The 17713-nt window shown below is 43.0% G+C and overlaps 1 protein-coding gene across 1 annotated transcript; it reads left to right on the forward strand.

Annotated features, from left to right (window-relative positions):
- The first annotated feature begins 5044 nt into the window (after positions 1–5044).
- On the forward strand, positions 5045–6484 carry LOC120111156 (uncharacterized). The gene has a single exon (XM_088708846.2). The coding sequence runs from the start codon at positions 5045–5047 to the stop codon at positions 6482–6484; it is 1440 nt and encodes a 479-aa protein (XP_088564972.1).
- The last annotated feature ends 11229 nt before the right edge of the window (positions 6485–17713 follow it).

A 17713-nucleotide genomic window follows, 5' to 3' on the forward strand; every position in this document is an offset into this window, starting at 1 on the left:
ATTAGGCTGTTTATGACATCGAGTGATGCCCCCCTCCTCACGAAATCGAACGATTGATGCTTGCAGTTGAGTCATCATCTCTCAAAATGATTGAGTACTAGACGTGGTATGCAAATTGGTAGTGAAAAATCTTTGGCCATTTTAGATTCTGGTGTTTTTTGTTAAAATCTTTGTAAAATTGCTTGGAATATTCAGCAACAAATGCTTCTGCTTATTAGTCTGGATGAGGTTCTTTTCTCTACTGATCATCAGATACTTAGTTTGGAACCATTTAGCCTCTTTTTCTTTTATTTGTTCATCTTCTCTCTTGACAATGTAACTCATCTATGTTGTAAATATGATTAATCTTCAATAAAAGTCGGATAGCTTCTTTCTGCCTTCCCTTTACATCAAAAAAAAAGGATCGTCCTTACTCTGCAGCAGGCATAGAAAGGATGAAGTGTATTATGACTATTTTGTCATTTAATACATGCAAAAATAATAAGAAATATATAAAAATAAGTTGAGGTGCATTTATCCATGATATGAGTAAAAACTTACAAACAAATGCAAAAGGGTTCTGGTTATGGTAAGCAACACTATAACATAGTAGTTGCATCAAAGGGTGGGCAAAAAATTAGTCAAACCATAAATTTGATCTGAACATGTCTCTTCGGTTTGGTTTATATTATTTTTTTTTAAATTCAGTTTGGTGTTGATTTGAGAAAGTATTGAATAAAAAAATTGATTCAATTTTGATTTGAATTTTCAAAAAACTAATTAACCGACCCGACCTAACCCGACCCATGTGCATAAATATACATATATTTCACTTTTATTTTTTATTATATTTTATCTTATATATAAAATGAATTTTTTATGTTTAGATTTAGTGCAGCCTATTGAGTCCAATCTATTAAACATCAACCCCATATAAAATAAAATATTTATATTTAGACGTAGCCTAATCTATTTAACCCAATTCAGCGAACATCAACCTGATAAATCGAATTCCAACGATTTTTGTAGATGTTGTTTTAGTTTCAATTTTGGTTTTAGAGAATAGGTTTAATCAGTTCGGTTTTGGGTATATCTCCAAACCGGCTCGACTCAACTTGTGCGTACACCTAGTTCCACCCCTCATCAACTCATTAGGAGAAGATGTATTTTGAGTCAACCCGACCCACTTAGACCTAAACCGACTTGTGCTAAAGAACTCATAGGGCCGGGTCGGGTTCTAATATTGGACCTATTTTATTTTTTGAACCGGATTTGAATTTATTAAATACTGATCCGATCTGACTGATCTGATTCATTTGATTTTTAGAGCAATTTTGGATTTCCAATCCTACAATTTAATTCGAACCCGTAAGTGAGAGGAGGCAAAAGAGGCGAAGAGGGCACTGGCCGAAGCTTTCAAGATGGCAAGGCGGGTGGAGTTGCACGATGTTCACTTGAAGCAGTTGTAGAGCAAGTCTCAAGTCGATGGCTTGGGTTGGGTAGTTGTTGATGCTGCCAAGTTCAAACTGGCAATTGAGAAGACTACTGACAGAAAATATGTGGCTGAATGCTCTTTGGATTTGAGAGATACTGAAGACAACCAAACTTGGCCACTGTGATGTAGCTCTTTGCAAGAAAGAGATGGAGTAAACTGAGATTCCAGTCTCTTATGATGGGATAGGGTGCCACATATGTACCTGCAACAAATGCTGTACTAAGTGCCTATAGAATTGTTTTAGACAGGTTTATTTACTTCTATTAGAGAAAAACCCACGAATGTGCTTTTGAATTAGGCTTTGTTTTCTTCTATTTATAGGTTTGCTTCAGTCTCATCATAATGCTCATTAAGAATATTTGCAGTGACAACTTAAGTTGTATCCTTGTCTAATATTTTTGTTCTTTACAAAATTACTTTGCATGTTGAGAATCTAATTCTTTATTAACTAATACAGTTTTGCTAGTGTAAAACCCCCAAAATTAAAAAAAAAAAAAAAAAAAAGGAAAGGGGCGGATGGGCCGGCCCGAAAAGACCGGGCCCATCCCCCTTATTACGATCGTGCCTAGGGCACGATCGTGGAAGAAGAGGGAGAGTGCGAAGGGGAGGTGGCGGCGGCGCTGGGTTGATCGCCGGAGGGAAGATCGAACGCCGAGATCCGGCCGGCCGTGACGGAAGGCCACTCTCCTTCGGTGAAGATCCCCACGGGCGAAGAGAACTCGGGCCGTGCGCGTAGATCCGGGTTGCTCACGGATTTTCTCCTCCGATTTCTCGCCGGAAAGATCGCCGGAACACCCCGTCGGACCGAGGTAAGTGTGGCTCCTCTCCTTGCATGTCATTTGCTAGATTTAGGGCTGATGTGGTTAGGGATTTGGCCGGTGAATCGTCGGAGAAGAGCCCGAAACAGGGTACCCCTGTTTCGGCCTCTTCTTTCCGATTTTTGGCCGCCGCCGGCCGCCGGGATTGGTCGGGATCCATGGTTTTGGGCGTCGATCGGGTTTTATGGAGATGGGTGAGGGATTTCTAGGGTTTTATTGGGGATGGGGATGGTGGACCGAGGGCATACCGCACGGTTCCACCTCCTTCTTCTCTCCCTCTCGCGTCGGCTGGCCACCGGCGGCGACAGTGGCGGCGGTCGGGGGCCACTGGGGCTGCCGTCGGGTGGGGGGAGCCGAGCCACTCTCAGGGTGGTCTTCCATGAATGAAGGGGGAGGAGGAAGGGAGGAAAGCATGCAGGTTCTTGGGGGAAGAAGAAGAAGAAGAAGAAATCTCTTCTTCCCTCCTCTTGGCCGACGATGATATGGCTAGTGGTGGATGTGGTGTTGTCGGGTTAGGGAAGGAAAAGGGCACAGCCACTATGGCTATTACCCTTGGACCCAAGTAAATAGAAGGAGGGAGGTGTACTCCCAACCATGAAGGACTTTCTTCCTTTCTTTTGATCTTTTCACCGAGACCGGCCATCGTCGCCGGCATGGCAGCGGCCCCGGCTGGCGACGACACAGGCCGGTGGTACGGAGTGGGAGTCGGGCCACCCCGATTGCCCTAGATCTGGAGGGATTGAGATGTTTGGGGACCTGGTGATGGACCCCATAGCAGATGTGAATTATAGTTTTGAATATTTAAATATTAAATGATTTAGTTGTGAATTATAATTGATGATTGTAGAGGAAGAGTCGGCGGTGCCAGGAGACTCTGATCAGGGGACTCAGCACCCCAGCGCGTAGGTTGTGATTCGGACCATGTTTGAGTCAGTCTACAATCTCTGTAAGAATCCCTACATCTGAGCACTTCTATGCATATATTGATTTATCGTTGGATTTATTTACGGTTTTGATGTTATTGCTTGTGAGTTGATATGATACATATGAGACGAATTTTTATCAACATATTTTCATTATTATGTTGTTATTGTTTATGAGTTGATGCAGCACCTATGAGGCGTGCATGTTGTTTATAATGAAAATATTGAGATAAATTCATTTGGGAAGAAATAACATATTTTTGAAAATTTATGAAAATATGTGATGTGATGGGAATGTGATTGAACATGTAAAACTAGACATGTAATATGGGTTGGACTAACCTTGTCATAAGATAGCGGCCACGAGCTGATGCGTGGGATAGCCTCCACGGGCTTACGCGTGGGATAGCCTCCACGGGCTTACGGATAGCGGCCACGAGCTGATGCGTGGGATAGCCTCCACGGGCTTACGGATAGCGGCCACGAGCTGATGCGTGGGATAGCCTCTACGGGCTTACGCGTGGGATAGCCTCCACGGGCTTACGGATAGCGGCCACGAGCTAATGCGTGGGATAGCCTCCACGGGCTTACGCGTGGGATAGCCTCCACGGGCTTACGGATAGCGGCCACGAGCTGATGCGTGGGATAGCCTCCACGGGCTTACGCGTGGGATAGCCTCTACGAGCTTATGCGTAGGATAGCGGCCACGAGCTGATGCGTGGGATTTGTGCAGTCTTGGACTGGGACATGATCTTGGTTAGTCCAACGCCAGAAATGAAAAGTTTGAAAACTTTGGAATTTGAGTAATATGGGAATGGATCACATAATGTGAAAACAACAAAGGATTTGTGTATATGTACTGATTACATATATTTGTTGTTTGTTGAGCTTTTGAAATGATGAAATGCTATATATATTTTGATACTTGATTATTTTATGATTTTGTTGTGTGTGGCTGTTGGAATTCTTACTGGGCTGGAAAAGCTCATACTACACTTCCATTTTTTTTCAGAGGCACTGGATTCGTAGAATCTGTCGGATGGGACAAGAAGTGAGCTCGATCTGGAGTCAGACTGCTAGATAGTTAGAAGTCAATTTATCTTTTATTTATGGACATTTGAAATTATGTAATAAATCAGTACATTGTAGCTGGATTTGATTGAATTACATCAATCTTTGGTTTTGGCATATATGTGAATGTTGTACCTTTTAGGCCTTGCATGATCTTTAGGGCACCGCTCTAGGGCTCATGCGGCCGGTCGCGTGCCGGACCTGGGTGATGGGTTCGGGGCGTGACAGAGTGGTATCAGAGCTTAAGGTTAAGGTATCCTAAGGTTTAGGAATCATAGGGTTTAGGCTCGAGTAAGCCTGAGTGGGGAAAATCACTAAATACGTAAGATATTAAATGGTGTGATTAGCATATGAAGGATGCGAAATTTTCTTAATCTGATGATCTTGATGCTGGAAAAATTGTGTAGGTTGATATGGCGCGAGGGCGTGGTCGGGGGCGTGCCAGGAGGCCGACCCGATTTGCAGATGGCTCCACGGCTTGGGCACCCTCTGGACAGCAGGAAGATACCTCATCCACGCCGACTCGGAGTGTGCCACAGCAGGAGCACACTATGGATCCTACTGGTAGTACTCCAGAGATGGGAGCTCCGGAGATTGGGACATCCGAAGGACCAAGTATTCAGCTTGAGGAGACGATAAGTGCTTCACAGTTGATGCAAATGATGGTGCAACAGCAAGCTGCTGCCAGGGAAGATATGATGAGGATGGTAGAGGTGCAGCAACAGTTCTTGCAGCAATAGTTGCAGCAGCAGCAAGCTATGTATCAACAACAGCAGCAACAACAGTTCCAAGGCACTACAGCTCAGCCGGAGCACCGAGTCAGTCTGTTGGATTTTCAGAGGTATGCACCCCCAGCATTTAAAGGTACAGCTGACCCGATGGAGGCTGTGAGCTGGCTGAAACAGATGGAGAAAGTCTTTCAAGCTCTGAGGTGCCCTGATGAGGAGAAAGTTCTTTTTGCCACATTTATGTTACAGGGTGAGGCAGCTGACTGGTGGGAGATGGAGAAAGGGAAGCTTGGTCCGGATGATGCCCCCTTCATTTGGGAAGAATTTAAAAAGGTTTTTCATGAGAAGTATTTTTCCCAGGGTATCCGATTCCAAAAATATAGGGAGTTTGACCGACTGGAGCAGGGTGATATGACAGTTGCTCAGTATGCAGCAAAGTTTGAAGAGATGTCCCGATATGCTCCGACTTTGATATCAGAGGAAAGTGATCGAGCAAGGAAATTTGAAAATGGGCTCAGGGGAAGGATTCAACAACAAGTCGCTGCTTTTGAACTATCTAGTTACAAAGATGTGGTTAACAAAGCCCTAGTGATAGAAAAAGGGCTTGACAACGCCCAGGCTGCTAGAGAAAAGAATATGAAGAAAAGGTTTCGATCTACTGATTCTCCGAGCCAAAATAGTAGACCTTTCAAGTCGAAGGATCAGAGACCGAACCAAGTTGTCACCAGAGATAAAGGACAAGCTCGAAGTGCTATTAGATGCTACCGCTGTGGAGGACCTCATCTTAAGCGAGACTGCACCTGGATTGGAGGGCCATGTTTTTCTTGTGGTCAAGAAGGGCATAAGGCTGTTGTTTGTCCTAGTGGGAAGGAACAGCAGAGGCGACAGGCACCTCAGTCTTCTCAGAGAGCCCCTGGAAATCGAGCACCTCAGGAGGGACAACAACAAGAAGGAGGGCAGGAGAGGCCTAGGACCCAGGGTCGGATTTATGCACTCACAGAGCAAGATGCCAAGGCTTCTAATTCAGTGGTGACAGGCATGATTAGGTTAATGTCATATGATGCAAATGTTTTATTTGACTCTGGTGCTACCCACTCATTCATATCGGCCAATTTTGTTAGAAAGAATACTGAAATATCACCAGTGCCATTAGAATTTGATCTTTGTGTCTCAACGCCAAGTGGAGATGTTATATTAGTTAATTCAGTTTGCAAGAACTGTATATTGGGCGTTGAGGACAGGGAAATGAATGCAGACTTGTTGGTCTTAGAGATGAATGACTTTGATTTGATTCTTGGAATGGACTGGTTGGCAGCATACCATGCTACTGTTGATTGTTTTGAGAAAACGATCAAGTTTCAGATCCCTGGTCAGCCAGTGTTTGGGTTGGTGGGTAGCAAGTCACCTCATCAAATGAAATTAATCTCAGCTCTACAGGCTAAGAAGCTTCTCGCAAAAGGTTGTGAATGATTCTTAGCTGCTGTGTTAGATACCCAGAAAGAGGAGCCCAAGTTAGAGAATATCCCTGTGGTGGCAGAATTTCCAGATGTGTTTCCAGATGAATTGCCAGAATTACCCCCTGATAGAGAGATTGAATTCTCCATCGACTTGATTCCTGGCACTGGTCCAATTTCAAAGGCTCCATATCGAATGGCTCCAGCTGAATTGAAAGAGCTGAAGGAACAACTACAGGAGTTACTGGATAAGGGTTTTATCAGGCCTAGTGTATCCCCTTGGGGCGCTCCTGTATTATTTGTGAAAAAGAAAGACGGTAGCCTCCGACTCTGTATAGACTACCGGGAACTAAACAGGGTGACAGTACGGAATAAATACCCACTACCAAGAATTGATGACTTGTTTGATCAGTTGCAAGGGGCTCAGATTTTCTCAAAGATTGATCTTCGTTCTGGCTATCACCAATTGAAAATAAAGGCAGAGGATGTACCTAAGACAGCTTTCAGGACCAGATACGGGCATTATGAATTTTTGGTCATGCCTTTTGGTTTGACAAATGCACCGGCTGCCTTCATGGATCTTATGAATCGGATATTTAAACCTTATTTGGATCAGTTTGTAGTGGTGTTCATTGATGATATTTTGGTGTATTCAAAGAGCTCACAGGAACATGAAGAACATCTAAGGGTAGTATTGCAAATTCTTAAAGAAAAGAAGTTGTATGCAAAGCTATCAAAGTGTGAGTTTTGGTTGGATAGTATTTCTTTTCTTGGGCATGTGATCTCCAAAGAAGGTGTCTCTGTTGATCCAATGAAAGTGGAGGCAGTGGTTGGGTGGTGTAGACCTACCAATGTAACTGAAGTGCGCAGCTTCTTGGGATTGGCTGGATATTACAGAAGATTTGTTGAGGGGTTCTCCCGTATTGCCATGCCTCTAAGTCGCTTGACTCAGAAGCGAGTAAAGTTTGAATGGACAGATGACTGTGAACAGAGTTTTCAAGAGCTGAAAAAGCGTCTGGTGACAGCCCCAGTACTAGCTATTCCATCTGGAACAGAAAGCTTCACCATCTACAGTGATGCATCTCGTAAAGGACTTGGGTGTGTACTGATGCAGAATGGGAAGGTGATAGCTTATGCCTCTAGACAGTTAAAGTCATATGAACAGAATTACCCTACACATGATTTGGAGTTGGCAGCGGTAGTTTTTGCTCTGAAGATATGGAGGCATTATTTGTATGGGGAACACTGTGAGGTTTTCACAGACCATAAGAGTTTGAAGTATATCTTCACACAGAAGGAGCTAAATTTGAGGCAAAGAAGATGGCTAGAACTACTGAAGGATTATGACTTGACTATTAGTTACCATCCGGGAAAAGCAAATGTAGTGGCTGATGCTTTGAGCAGAAAATCCTCAAGTGGGCTGGCAGCATTAATCACTACACAGAAGCATATTTTATTAGATTTGGAGAGATCAGGGATTGAGATACGGCTACATGATCCTAAGGTACATTTGGCTACCCTCGCAGTGCAGCCTACTCTGATTGAAAAGATCAAGATGTCTCAAAGAGAGGATCCAGAGTTACAGAAGATCAGAGAAACAGTAGAGTCAGGTGTGCAGTCAGAATTCCGAGTGCATGAAGATGGCTCTTTAAGATTCGGGAACAGGGTATGTGTGCCAAAAGTACCAGAAATGAAGAAAGAGATTCTTGATGAGGCCCATAACTCAGCTTATACAGTGCACCCAAGAGGTACTAAAATGTACCGGGACTTGAAGGAAAATTTTTGGTGGAGTGGCATGAAGCGAGATATAGCTCAATATGTTGCACAGTGCTTAGTGTGTCAGCAAGTGAAAGCTGAGCATCAGAGGCCTGCTGGACCACTACAGTCTCTTCTCATTCCTCAGTGGAAGTGGGAACATATCACCATGGATTTTGTGACTGCTTTGCCTAAGACTCCTCGGGGTAATGATGCAGTGTGGGTGATTGTTGACCGACTGACCAAGTCAGCACATTTCTTGCCTTTTAGAGTTGGTTTTTCTTTGGAAAAATTGGCAAGTATGTACATAGAGCAAATTGTAAGGCTGCACGGGATTCCAGTTTCAATTGTATCTGACAGAGATACTAGATATGTGTCACAATTTTGGAAGAGCCTTCATAAAGCACTTGGTACAAGACTGGACTTCAGTACAGCTTTTCATCCACAAACTGATGGACAGTCGGAGCGCACTATCCAGATCTTGGAGGATATGTTGAGGGCTTGTGTCATGGATTTGGGTGGAGCATGGGATAGTCATTTATCGCTGGTCGAGTTTGCCTACAACAATAGTTATCAGGCCAGTATTCAGATGGCTCCTTTTGAGGCACTGTATGGCAGGAAATGCCGATCTCCAATTTGTTGGGATGATGTGGGAGAAAGAAAAGTATTGGGTCCAGAGATAGTACAACAAACAGTGGATAAGATACAGGTGATTAGAGAACGGCTCCTTATAGCTCAGAGTAGACAAAAGAGTTATGCTGACAATAGGAGAAGAGAACTGGAGTTTCAGGTTGGCGATCATGTTTTCTTGAGAGTATCTCCTACTAAAGGTGTGATGAGGTTCGGGGTTCGTGGCAAATTGAGCCCTAGGTATGTTGGTCCGTTCGAGATCTTGGACAGGGTTGGAGAAGTGGCATATCGTTTGGCTTTACCACCAGCTTTATCAAGTGTGCATAATGTATTTCATGTTTCAATGCTAAGGAAATATATTCCGGACCCGAACCATGTGGTAGATTTTGAGCCTATAAGTCTGCATGAGGATCTGACTTATGATGAGTACCCGGTACGGATTGTGGATAGAAAGGATCAAGTGTTGCGACGTCGGACCATTCCTTATGTGAAGGTGCAATGGAGCAATCACCCAGAAAGAGAGGCCACTTGGGAGCTCGAGGAAGAAATAAAAGCCAAACACCCTCAACTCTTTGGTAATCCAGGTACGTTAATTTCGCGGACGAAATTTTTTTTTTAGGAGGGGAGAATGTAAAACCCCCAAAATTAAAAAAAAAAAAAGGAAAGGGGCGGATGGGCCGGCCCGAAAAGACCGGGCCCATCCCCCTTATTACGATCGTGCCTAGGGCACGATCGTGGAAGAAGAGGGAGAGTGCGAAGGGGAGGCGGCGGCGGCGCTGGGTTGATCGCCGGAGGGAAGATCGAACGCCGAGATCCGGCCGGCCGTGACAGAAGGCCACTCTCCTTCGGTGAAGATCCTCACGGGCGAAGAGAACTCGGGCCGTGCGCGTAGATCCGGGTTGCTCACGGATTTTCTCCTCCGATTTCTCGCCGGAAAGATCGCCGGAACACCCCGTCGGACCGAGGTAAGTGTGGCTCCTCTCCTTGCATGTCATTTGCTAGATTTAGGGCTGATGTGGTTAGGGATTTGGCCGGTGAATCGTCGGAGAAGAGCCCGAAACAGGGTACCCCTGTTTCGGCCTCTTCTTTCCGATTTTTGGCCGCCGCCGGCCGCCGGGATTGGTCGGGATCCATGGTTTTGGGCGTCGATCGGGTTTTATGGAGATGGGTGAGGGATTTCTAGGGTTTTATTGGGGATGGGGATGGTGGACCGAGGGCATACCGCACGGTTCCACCTCCTTCTTCTCTCCCTCTCGCGTCGGCTGGCCACCGGCGGCGACAGTGGCGGCGGTCGGGGGCCACTGGGGCTGCCGTCGGGTGGGGGGAGCCGAGCCACTCTCAGGGTGGTCTTCCATGAATGAAGGGGGAGGAGGAAGGGAGGAAAGCATGCAGGTTCTTGGGGGAAGAAGAAGAAGAAGAAGAAATCTCTTCTTCCCTCCTCTTGGCCGGCGATGATATGGCTAGTGGTGGATGTGGTTAGGTGGATGTGGTTAGCCCGGGCCCAAATTCTAAGCGGGCCGTGCCTGGCACGGCCCGTGAGGCACGGAAGGCCAGCCCGGCCCGGCCCCCGGCCCCTCTATTGGTGGGCCGGGCTGGGCACGGCACGGCACGGGCCGTGCCAGGCACGGCCCGCAACGTCTCTAAACGGGTCGTGCCTGGCACGGCCACACCAAACCTCTCATTCTCTCCTTCTCTACTGCTATTATTTCTCTCTTCAAAGTGCTCTTCTAGCAATTTAATTTTTAGTTTGTTCAAGTGCTACACAAGAGGAGGTTCCTGTTGAGAAGAGAAGGTCGCTTCTGTTGAGAGCACAAGAGGAAGCTCGGAATCTCGGCTCTGCCTCTGCCCTCCGACCCTCTACTCAATTCCTCCTTGCGGTTAGTTTTTATTTTTTGAATTAATCATAGATATGTCATCTTTTGAGGAAAGTCAGTTTGGCATTCCTGTTTCTGAGGGAGAAGAAACTAATCCCCAACCCCCTGTTCCTAGTTCCTCTAGAACTGGTGAACCGAGTGAAGGTCAAACCTCTTCTCGTATGAGGACTAGTACTGTATGGAATGAATTTGATAGAGTTATGGTTGAGGGAGTCTGGAAAGCTAAATGTAAAAAATGTGCCAAACTTTATAGTTGTAGTAGTAGTGGGGGAATAGGGCATTTAAAAAGACATCAAGAGAGTCATAGGATGCATGATTCTCATGCTCAAACTCAAAGTAGCCTTAATATACAAGGGGGATTACTTGTAGGTAATTTTGCATATAATCATGAAAATCAAAAAAAGCACTTGTAAAATGGATAGTTATGGATGAATTACCTTTTAGTTTATGTGAATCTTTTAATTTTGAAGAATATGTTCAATTAAACCTACAACCTGCTTACAAAAGAACTAGTAGGCGTACATTTAGAAGAGTAGCTATGACCAATTTTTTAGCAATGAAACAAAATTTAATTGAAACACTTTCTACTTTAAATGTAAAAATTTCATTAACTTCTGATATTTGGTCAGCATCTGTAGGTAGTAATTGTTTTATTGCCATTACTGCTCATTATATTGATAATGATTGGCAATTAAATAAACGTATTCTTGCTTTTCGTGCTTTTGATTTTCCACATTCTGGGCAACAAATTTCAAATATAATTTATCAAACTGCATGTTCATATAATATTAATGATAAAATTATGTCTATTACTTTTGATAATGCATCTAATAATAATTCTGCTGTTGTATTATTAAAAGACTCATTGCATCCCATATTAGATGGAAATTTACTGCATATTAGATGTGCATGTCATATCTTAAATCTTTCTGTTCAAGCTGGCATGGGCATGATTCAAGATGTGATTTCAAAAATTAGAAATGCAGTTTCTTTTATTCATGCTTCTAGATCAAGACTTCAAGAATTTAAGGAATTATGCATAAATCATGGTAAACGTTTTAAAAAATTTAAACTTGATGTAATTACTCGTTGGAACTCCACATATAGCATGATACATGATGCATACCCATATAAAAATTTATTAAGTGCATATATTAATGATCGTGGATTAGGATTTACATTGACTGAAACTGATTGGAATAAAGGAAAAATTTTGGAAGATTTTTTGCTTAGTTTTTATAATGCTACCAATGTTCTTTCTGGTATTTATTACCCTACTTCATGTTCATTTTTACAACAAGCATATATAATTAGTCAAAAATTTGCAGAACATAGATATGATGATGTTTTAATGCCTATTATTCACCTAATGGAATCTAAATGGAATGAGTATTGGGACAGGATATGTCCTATGCATAACTTAGCTGCTGTATTTGATCCTAGAGTTAAATTAAATGGCGTGCTAATTTTACTTGATGCATACGCTGAAAATATGAATCAAGATGCTGAATCGGCTAAAGATGAGGTAAGACAACTTCTTTATGATATTTATGCTATATATGATGAAAAAATTCGTGGATCTAGAACACAAATACAAACCTCTATTCCTCCTTCTAGTAGTTCTCGTTCGTCATCTATTTTTTCATTCATTGCACAGAGAAGACACACACATGCTTCAAGTTCCTCTTCATCTTCTTCATCTTTAAGTAGTGAACTAGAATTTTATTTACGAAATGATCTTCAGTCTGCATATGATGAAAATCAAATAGAGAATCTAGATGTATTATCTTGGTGGAAGAGTGTTAGAAATCAATATCCTGTTATGTCTGCAATTGCACGCGATATTTTAGCTGTGCCGATGTCCACGGTAGCATCGGAATCCGCTTTTAGTGCAGGTCGGCGTGTTCTTGACGAAAAGAGAAGTAGGATGACGGGCGAAACGGTGGAGATGCTTCTCTGCTTCAAGGATTGGCTGGATGCTGAGGCAAGACTTCAAGATAAAGGTGGACATAATACAACATCCTCTGATGATGATGATACAAACACTACTGAAGACTGAAGACTGAAGACTGAATACTGATTCACTGAATCACTGATGATTAGTAAGATTTCTTAATTTTTTATAATTGTACATTTTTATTGTATTCTGGAGGTCAGACCAAGGTCCAAACCTCGGCCCTTTCTTAGTTTCTTATTGTATTCTAGAATCTAGAGGTCAGACCAAGGTCCAAACCTCCCTTCATGTACCATTTTGATTTAAATTAATAAACTGGTAGGGGTCTATGCCAAACCCCCCACCATTAAGGTGGCTTTATATTCATAAATCAAGATTTCTTAGTGTTCAATATTTATTAATTTATTAAAAAAAATTTATCGGGCCGAGCCGGGCCCAGGCCCGGACCGTGCCAGGCTCGCGTGCCAGCCCGGCCCAGGCCCTTATGGGTCGTGCCGTGCTGGCCCGCGGGCCGTGCCGTGCTTGGCCCGCGGGCCTAGACCGGGCCGTGCCGGCCCAGGCCCGAAGCGGGCCGTGCCTGGCACGGCCCGCTGGCCAGGAACCTCTAGCCCAGCACGACCCTATCAAAGGGGCCGTGCCAGGCACGGCCCGGCACTGTAGCTGGCGGGCCGTGCCAGGCACGGCCCGCTTCGTGCCGTGTCGTGCCGGGCCGTGGGCGGCCCGGCCCAGTGCCCATCTCTAGATGTGGTGTTGTCGGGTTAGGGAAGGAAAAGGGCACAGCCACCATGGCTATTACCCTTGGACCCAAGTAAATAGAAGGAGGGAGGTGTACTCCCAACCATGAAGGACTTTCTTCCTTTCTTTTGATCTTTTCACCGAGACCGGCCATCGTCGCCGGCATGGCAGCGGCCCCGGCTGGCGACGACACAGGCCGGTGGTACGGAGTGGGAGTCGGGCCACCCCGATTGCCCTAGATCTGGAGGGATTGAGATGTTTGGGGACCTGGTGATGGACCCCATAGCAGATGTGAATTATAGTTTTGAATATTTAAATATTAAATGATTTAGTTGTGAATTATAATTGATGATTGTAGAGGAAGAGTCGGCGGTGCCAGGAGACTCTGATCAGGGGACTCAGCACCCCAGCGCGTAGGTTGTGATTCGGACCGTGTTTGAGTCAGTCTACAATCTCTGTAAGAATCCCTACATCTGAGCACTTCTATGCATATATTGATTTATCGTTGGATTTATTTACGGTTTTGATGTTATTGCTTGTGAGTTGATATGATACATATGAGACGAATTTTTATCAACATATTTTCATTATTATGTTGTTATTGTTTATGAGTTGATGCGGCACCTATGAGGCGTGCATGTTGTTTATAATGAAAATATTGAGATAAATTCATTTGGGAAGAAATAACATATTTTTGAAAATTTATGAAAATATGTGATGTGATGGGAATGTGATTGAACATGTAAAACTAGACATGTAATATGAGTTGGACTAACCTTGTCATAAGATAGCGGCCACGAGCTGATGCGTGGGATAGCCTCCACGGGCTTACGCGTGGGATAGCCTCCACGGGCTTACGGATAGCGGCCACGAGCTGATGCGTGGGATAGCCTCCACGGGCTTACGCGTGGGATAGCCTCCACGAGCTTACGGATAGCGGCCACGAGCTGATGCGTGGGATAGCCTCCACGGGCTTACGCGTGGGATAGCCTCCACGGGCTTACGGATAGCGGCCACGAGCTGATGCGTGGGATAGCCTCCACGGGCTTACGCGTGGGATAGCCTCTACGAGCTTATGCGTAGGATAGCGGCCACGAGCTGATGCGTGGGATTTGTGCAGTCTTGGACTGGGACATGATCTTGGTTAGTCCAACGCCAGAAATGAAAAGTTTGAAAACTTTGGAATTTGAGTAATATGGGAATGGATCACATAATGTGAAAACAACAAAGGATTTGTGTATATGTACTGATTACATATATTTGTTGTTTGTTGAGCTTTTGAAATGATGAAATGCTATATATATTTTGATACTTGATTATTTTATGATTTTATTGTGTGTGGCTGTTGGGATTCTTACTGGGCTGGAAAAGCTCATACTACACTTCCATTTTTTTTCAGAGGCACTGGATTCGTAGAATCTGTCGGATGGGACAAGAAGTGAGCTCGATCTGGAGTCAGACTGCTAGATAGTTAGAAGTCAATTTATCTTTTATTTATGGACATTTGAAATTATGTAATAAATCAGTACATTGTAGCTGGATTTGATTGAATTACATCAATCTTTGGTTTTGGCATATATGTGAATGTTGTACCTTTTAGGCCTTGCATGATCTTTAGGGCACCGCTCTAGGGCTCATGCGGCCGGTCGCGTGCCGGACCTGGGTGATGGGTTCGGGGCGTGACAGCTAGCATGAAAAAGACTACTCCAGTTTCTTTGAAATTCTAAGATTGGTATTTACTTTTTGATCTAGCATTGCATTGTGTTCCAATATGCGAGTTTCCAAGAATGGGGCATAAATGCAAATGCCTGAAGATGCGAAACCTGTCCATAGCTAAGCTGATCCTTACCATGAAAAGCCGTCTGAATGGATCAGATTTTGAAAACTAAAATGTATGAAATAAATAAAACAATGCAATGAATCTTGACCACCAAACTCTTTTAATGTAGTGTGGTGACTAAAAGATCATCTCAATGGAGAGCCATTATATGTGATTATATACGACCTATACACAATTTTAATTCTGAGCCGGACCTGAACCCAACCCAACCCAGACCTGAATTTTTGGGGTTAGGACTGGGTTATACATGGATCTGACCCAACCTAAATGATCTGTTGAGTTAGAAATTTTAGCCGTGTATCTGATTTGACCCGATCCGATCTTCCATTGGGTTAGGTCTGGTTCCAACATTAGAACCCAAACAAGGAATCAGGTTGGGCCGAGATCACTCATGATCCGGCCTGGCTGACCCATTTGCACTCCTATCATAACATAATTTAGAGAATCATCAAACTCGCTATGGACCATATTGGCCACTTCAGGAAGATTTGGACAAAATCCTGAGCATGATCCACCACATCCAAGGGCTATTCAATCATTAAAGCATCTAGAGGCCATAAATTTCCCGTCAAACATCATCCGAAGGGGTTCCCACTAATATGAGGCTTTAAAAATATTTAGTTCAAGAGACGGGCTGATCAAAGTAGAAGTTTTATTTTTTAAATAAGATTTTTAGTAAGTATATATTTCAATCTAAGAGAGATTAGATGATATAATAAAAAATAAAAGTTGATGTAGAATGTAAGATCTATGTTTAATAAAATTTTAGAATTTTTCGTCATTATATTTATTGGTTACTTATAATCTCTTTTAACTAGAAAAAAAAAAATTTGTCCCAGATTTTGAAACGGCGAATCTCTCTAGTATAAATAGATAAATGTGTAGTAGTTTTAATCATCTTTAATAAAAGTAAAGGACTGAGAACCTGCTCTTAAAATTTTTAATATTTTTTATTATTTTGCTCTAAGAGATGGTAGTTGAGTTGATCAAAGAAATTAATCCTTTCTTTTTCTCGGACAAATTACAAGGTGTTTTCCCAAATATATGTTCCATCATGACCACAAAATGTTTGGTGACACTTCCACCATTTTTCTCAAAGAAAACCGAAGGGAGAGAGATAGAGAGCTTGGTAAGCCATCAAATGTGGCTTTGCCCATAAGGAGCTAGATTTGCTCCTTCCAAGAAAAATAACAATCAAATTTTTATGCAAACATACTTATTAAGACTTTTCTGGCTCAACTGCATCCAAATCATAACTGAGATTAGACATAGGTGTAAAGTCCGTTAGACCTAACTTATCAAATTTTGAGATACACCTGAATATGCCTTAGCAATTAGGTCAAGCGACCAAGGATTTGGGTTGACAAATAACACGGGTAAACCTAATGGGCTTTCAAGTGGCCTTGGCCTATGCTCTGGAGTACTATAAATGTTGGCTTAAACTATATTAAATGTTGGCTCTGGATGAGAAAGACTACTAAATAGATCATGATGGAACTAGAGAACATGAGGATTAAGCTCGTACCTGAAAATTTGGCCCATTCCAATCCCCAGCAGGCATAGCCTGATATCAGATGGTCAACTTCACCATCATCTTTGTCATCCAGGCCTTTTGATTTCCAACAAATAGAATGTCAATTTTAATGAAGCAAATGTATCAAGTTTACAGCTGCAAAAGAATAAATCAAGTATAGGTGCACTTTTGTTATTATTTTAGGGGAAAAAGTTGTTATTTTAAAATTGTTAGAACTACCTGCATTCTATCCTTGAAAAGTGGATGAATCAATATACTGAGCATTGTGGAACGTTCAAACAAGCATGAATTAAGCATCCATTATGATTGATTTTGGCTTATATTTTTACCAAATAGTAATTAGTCAGTCAGGATGACAAAGATCTACGACAATTAGTTGTGCGAGATTAGCTAACAACGAACTCTGAAGAGAAGATTTGCCAATTCTAATTAAGAAAAAGGAAAACTAGAGAAAGAACAGGCTGCAGAACAACCACTAATGAGTTATTCTAACCCTACGACCCTATGCAACAAAATTTAACAAAGCATCAAGGTTTGGAGGATCAACATGTGACTAAAGTCTACAACAATATATTGCACGAATTTGCCATCGATCGCTTTAAGGATCTCTATACAAAAGCTTCCTATAAAGAAGCCATATTACCTTAGAGAGAGAAGAAAGCTATGCAGCTTTCTCAGAATAGTTTGAAGAGTTTATTATTTCAATAGTAGATATCGTTGACGGAGAGTAACCCACTTATTCAATTATCTCTATCCCGTGTACATTGTTATCAAACTCATAATTCTTTGAATTGGTACAGCCCTAAAAGATTTATGAGGAGGAGGAAGAACAAGCAGCAGCAGCGGCAGCGGCACTTAAAAGAACGAATTAGACAAAAGACATAAGGAGATCGAGAAGATCTTCTTCCACTGTTCGAGCTTTC

Source organism: Phoenix dactylifera, chromosome 12, assembly GCF_051530095.1.
Source record: "Phoenix dactylifera cultivar Ajwa chromosome 12, Ajwa_hap1_PhDact_Kaust_v1.1, whole genome shotgun sequence".
NCBI classification, from domain to species: Eukaryota; Viridiplantae; Streptophyta; class Magnoliopsida; order Arecales; family Arecaceae; genus Phoenix; species Phoenix dactylifera.

Excerpts from the sequence above, each read along its gene's own strand:
- LOC120111156 (XM_088708846.2), top strand. The coding sequence starts at position 5,045 with ATGTATCAACAACAGCAGCAACAACAGTTCCAAGGCACTACAGCTCAG.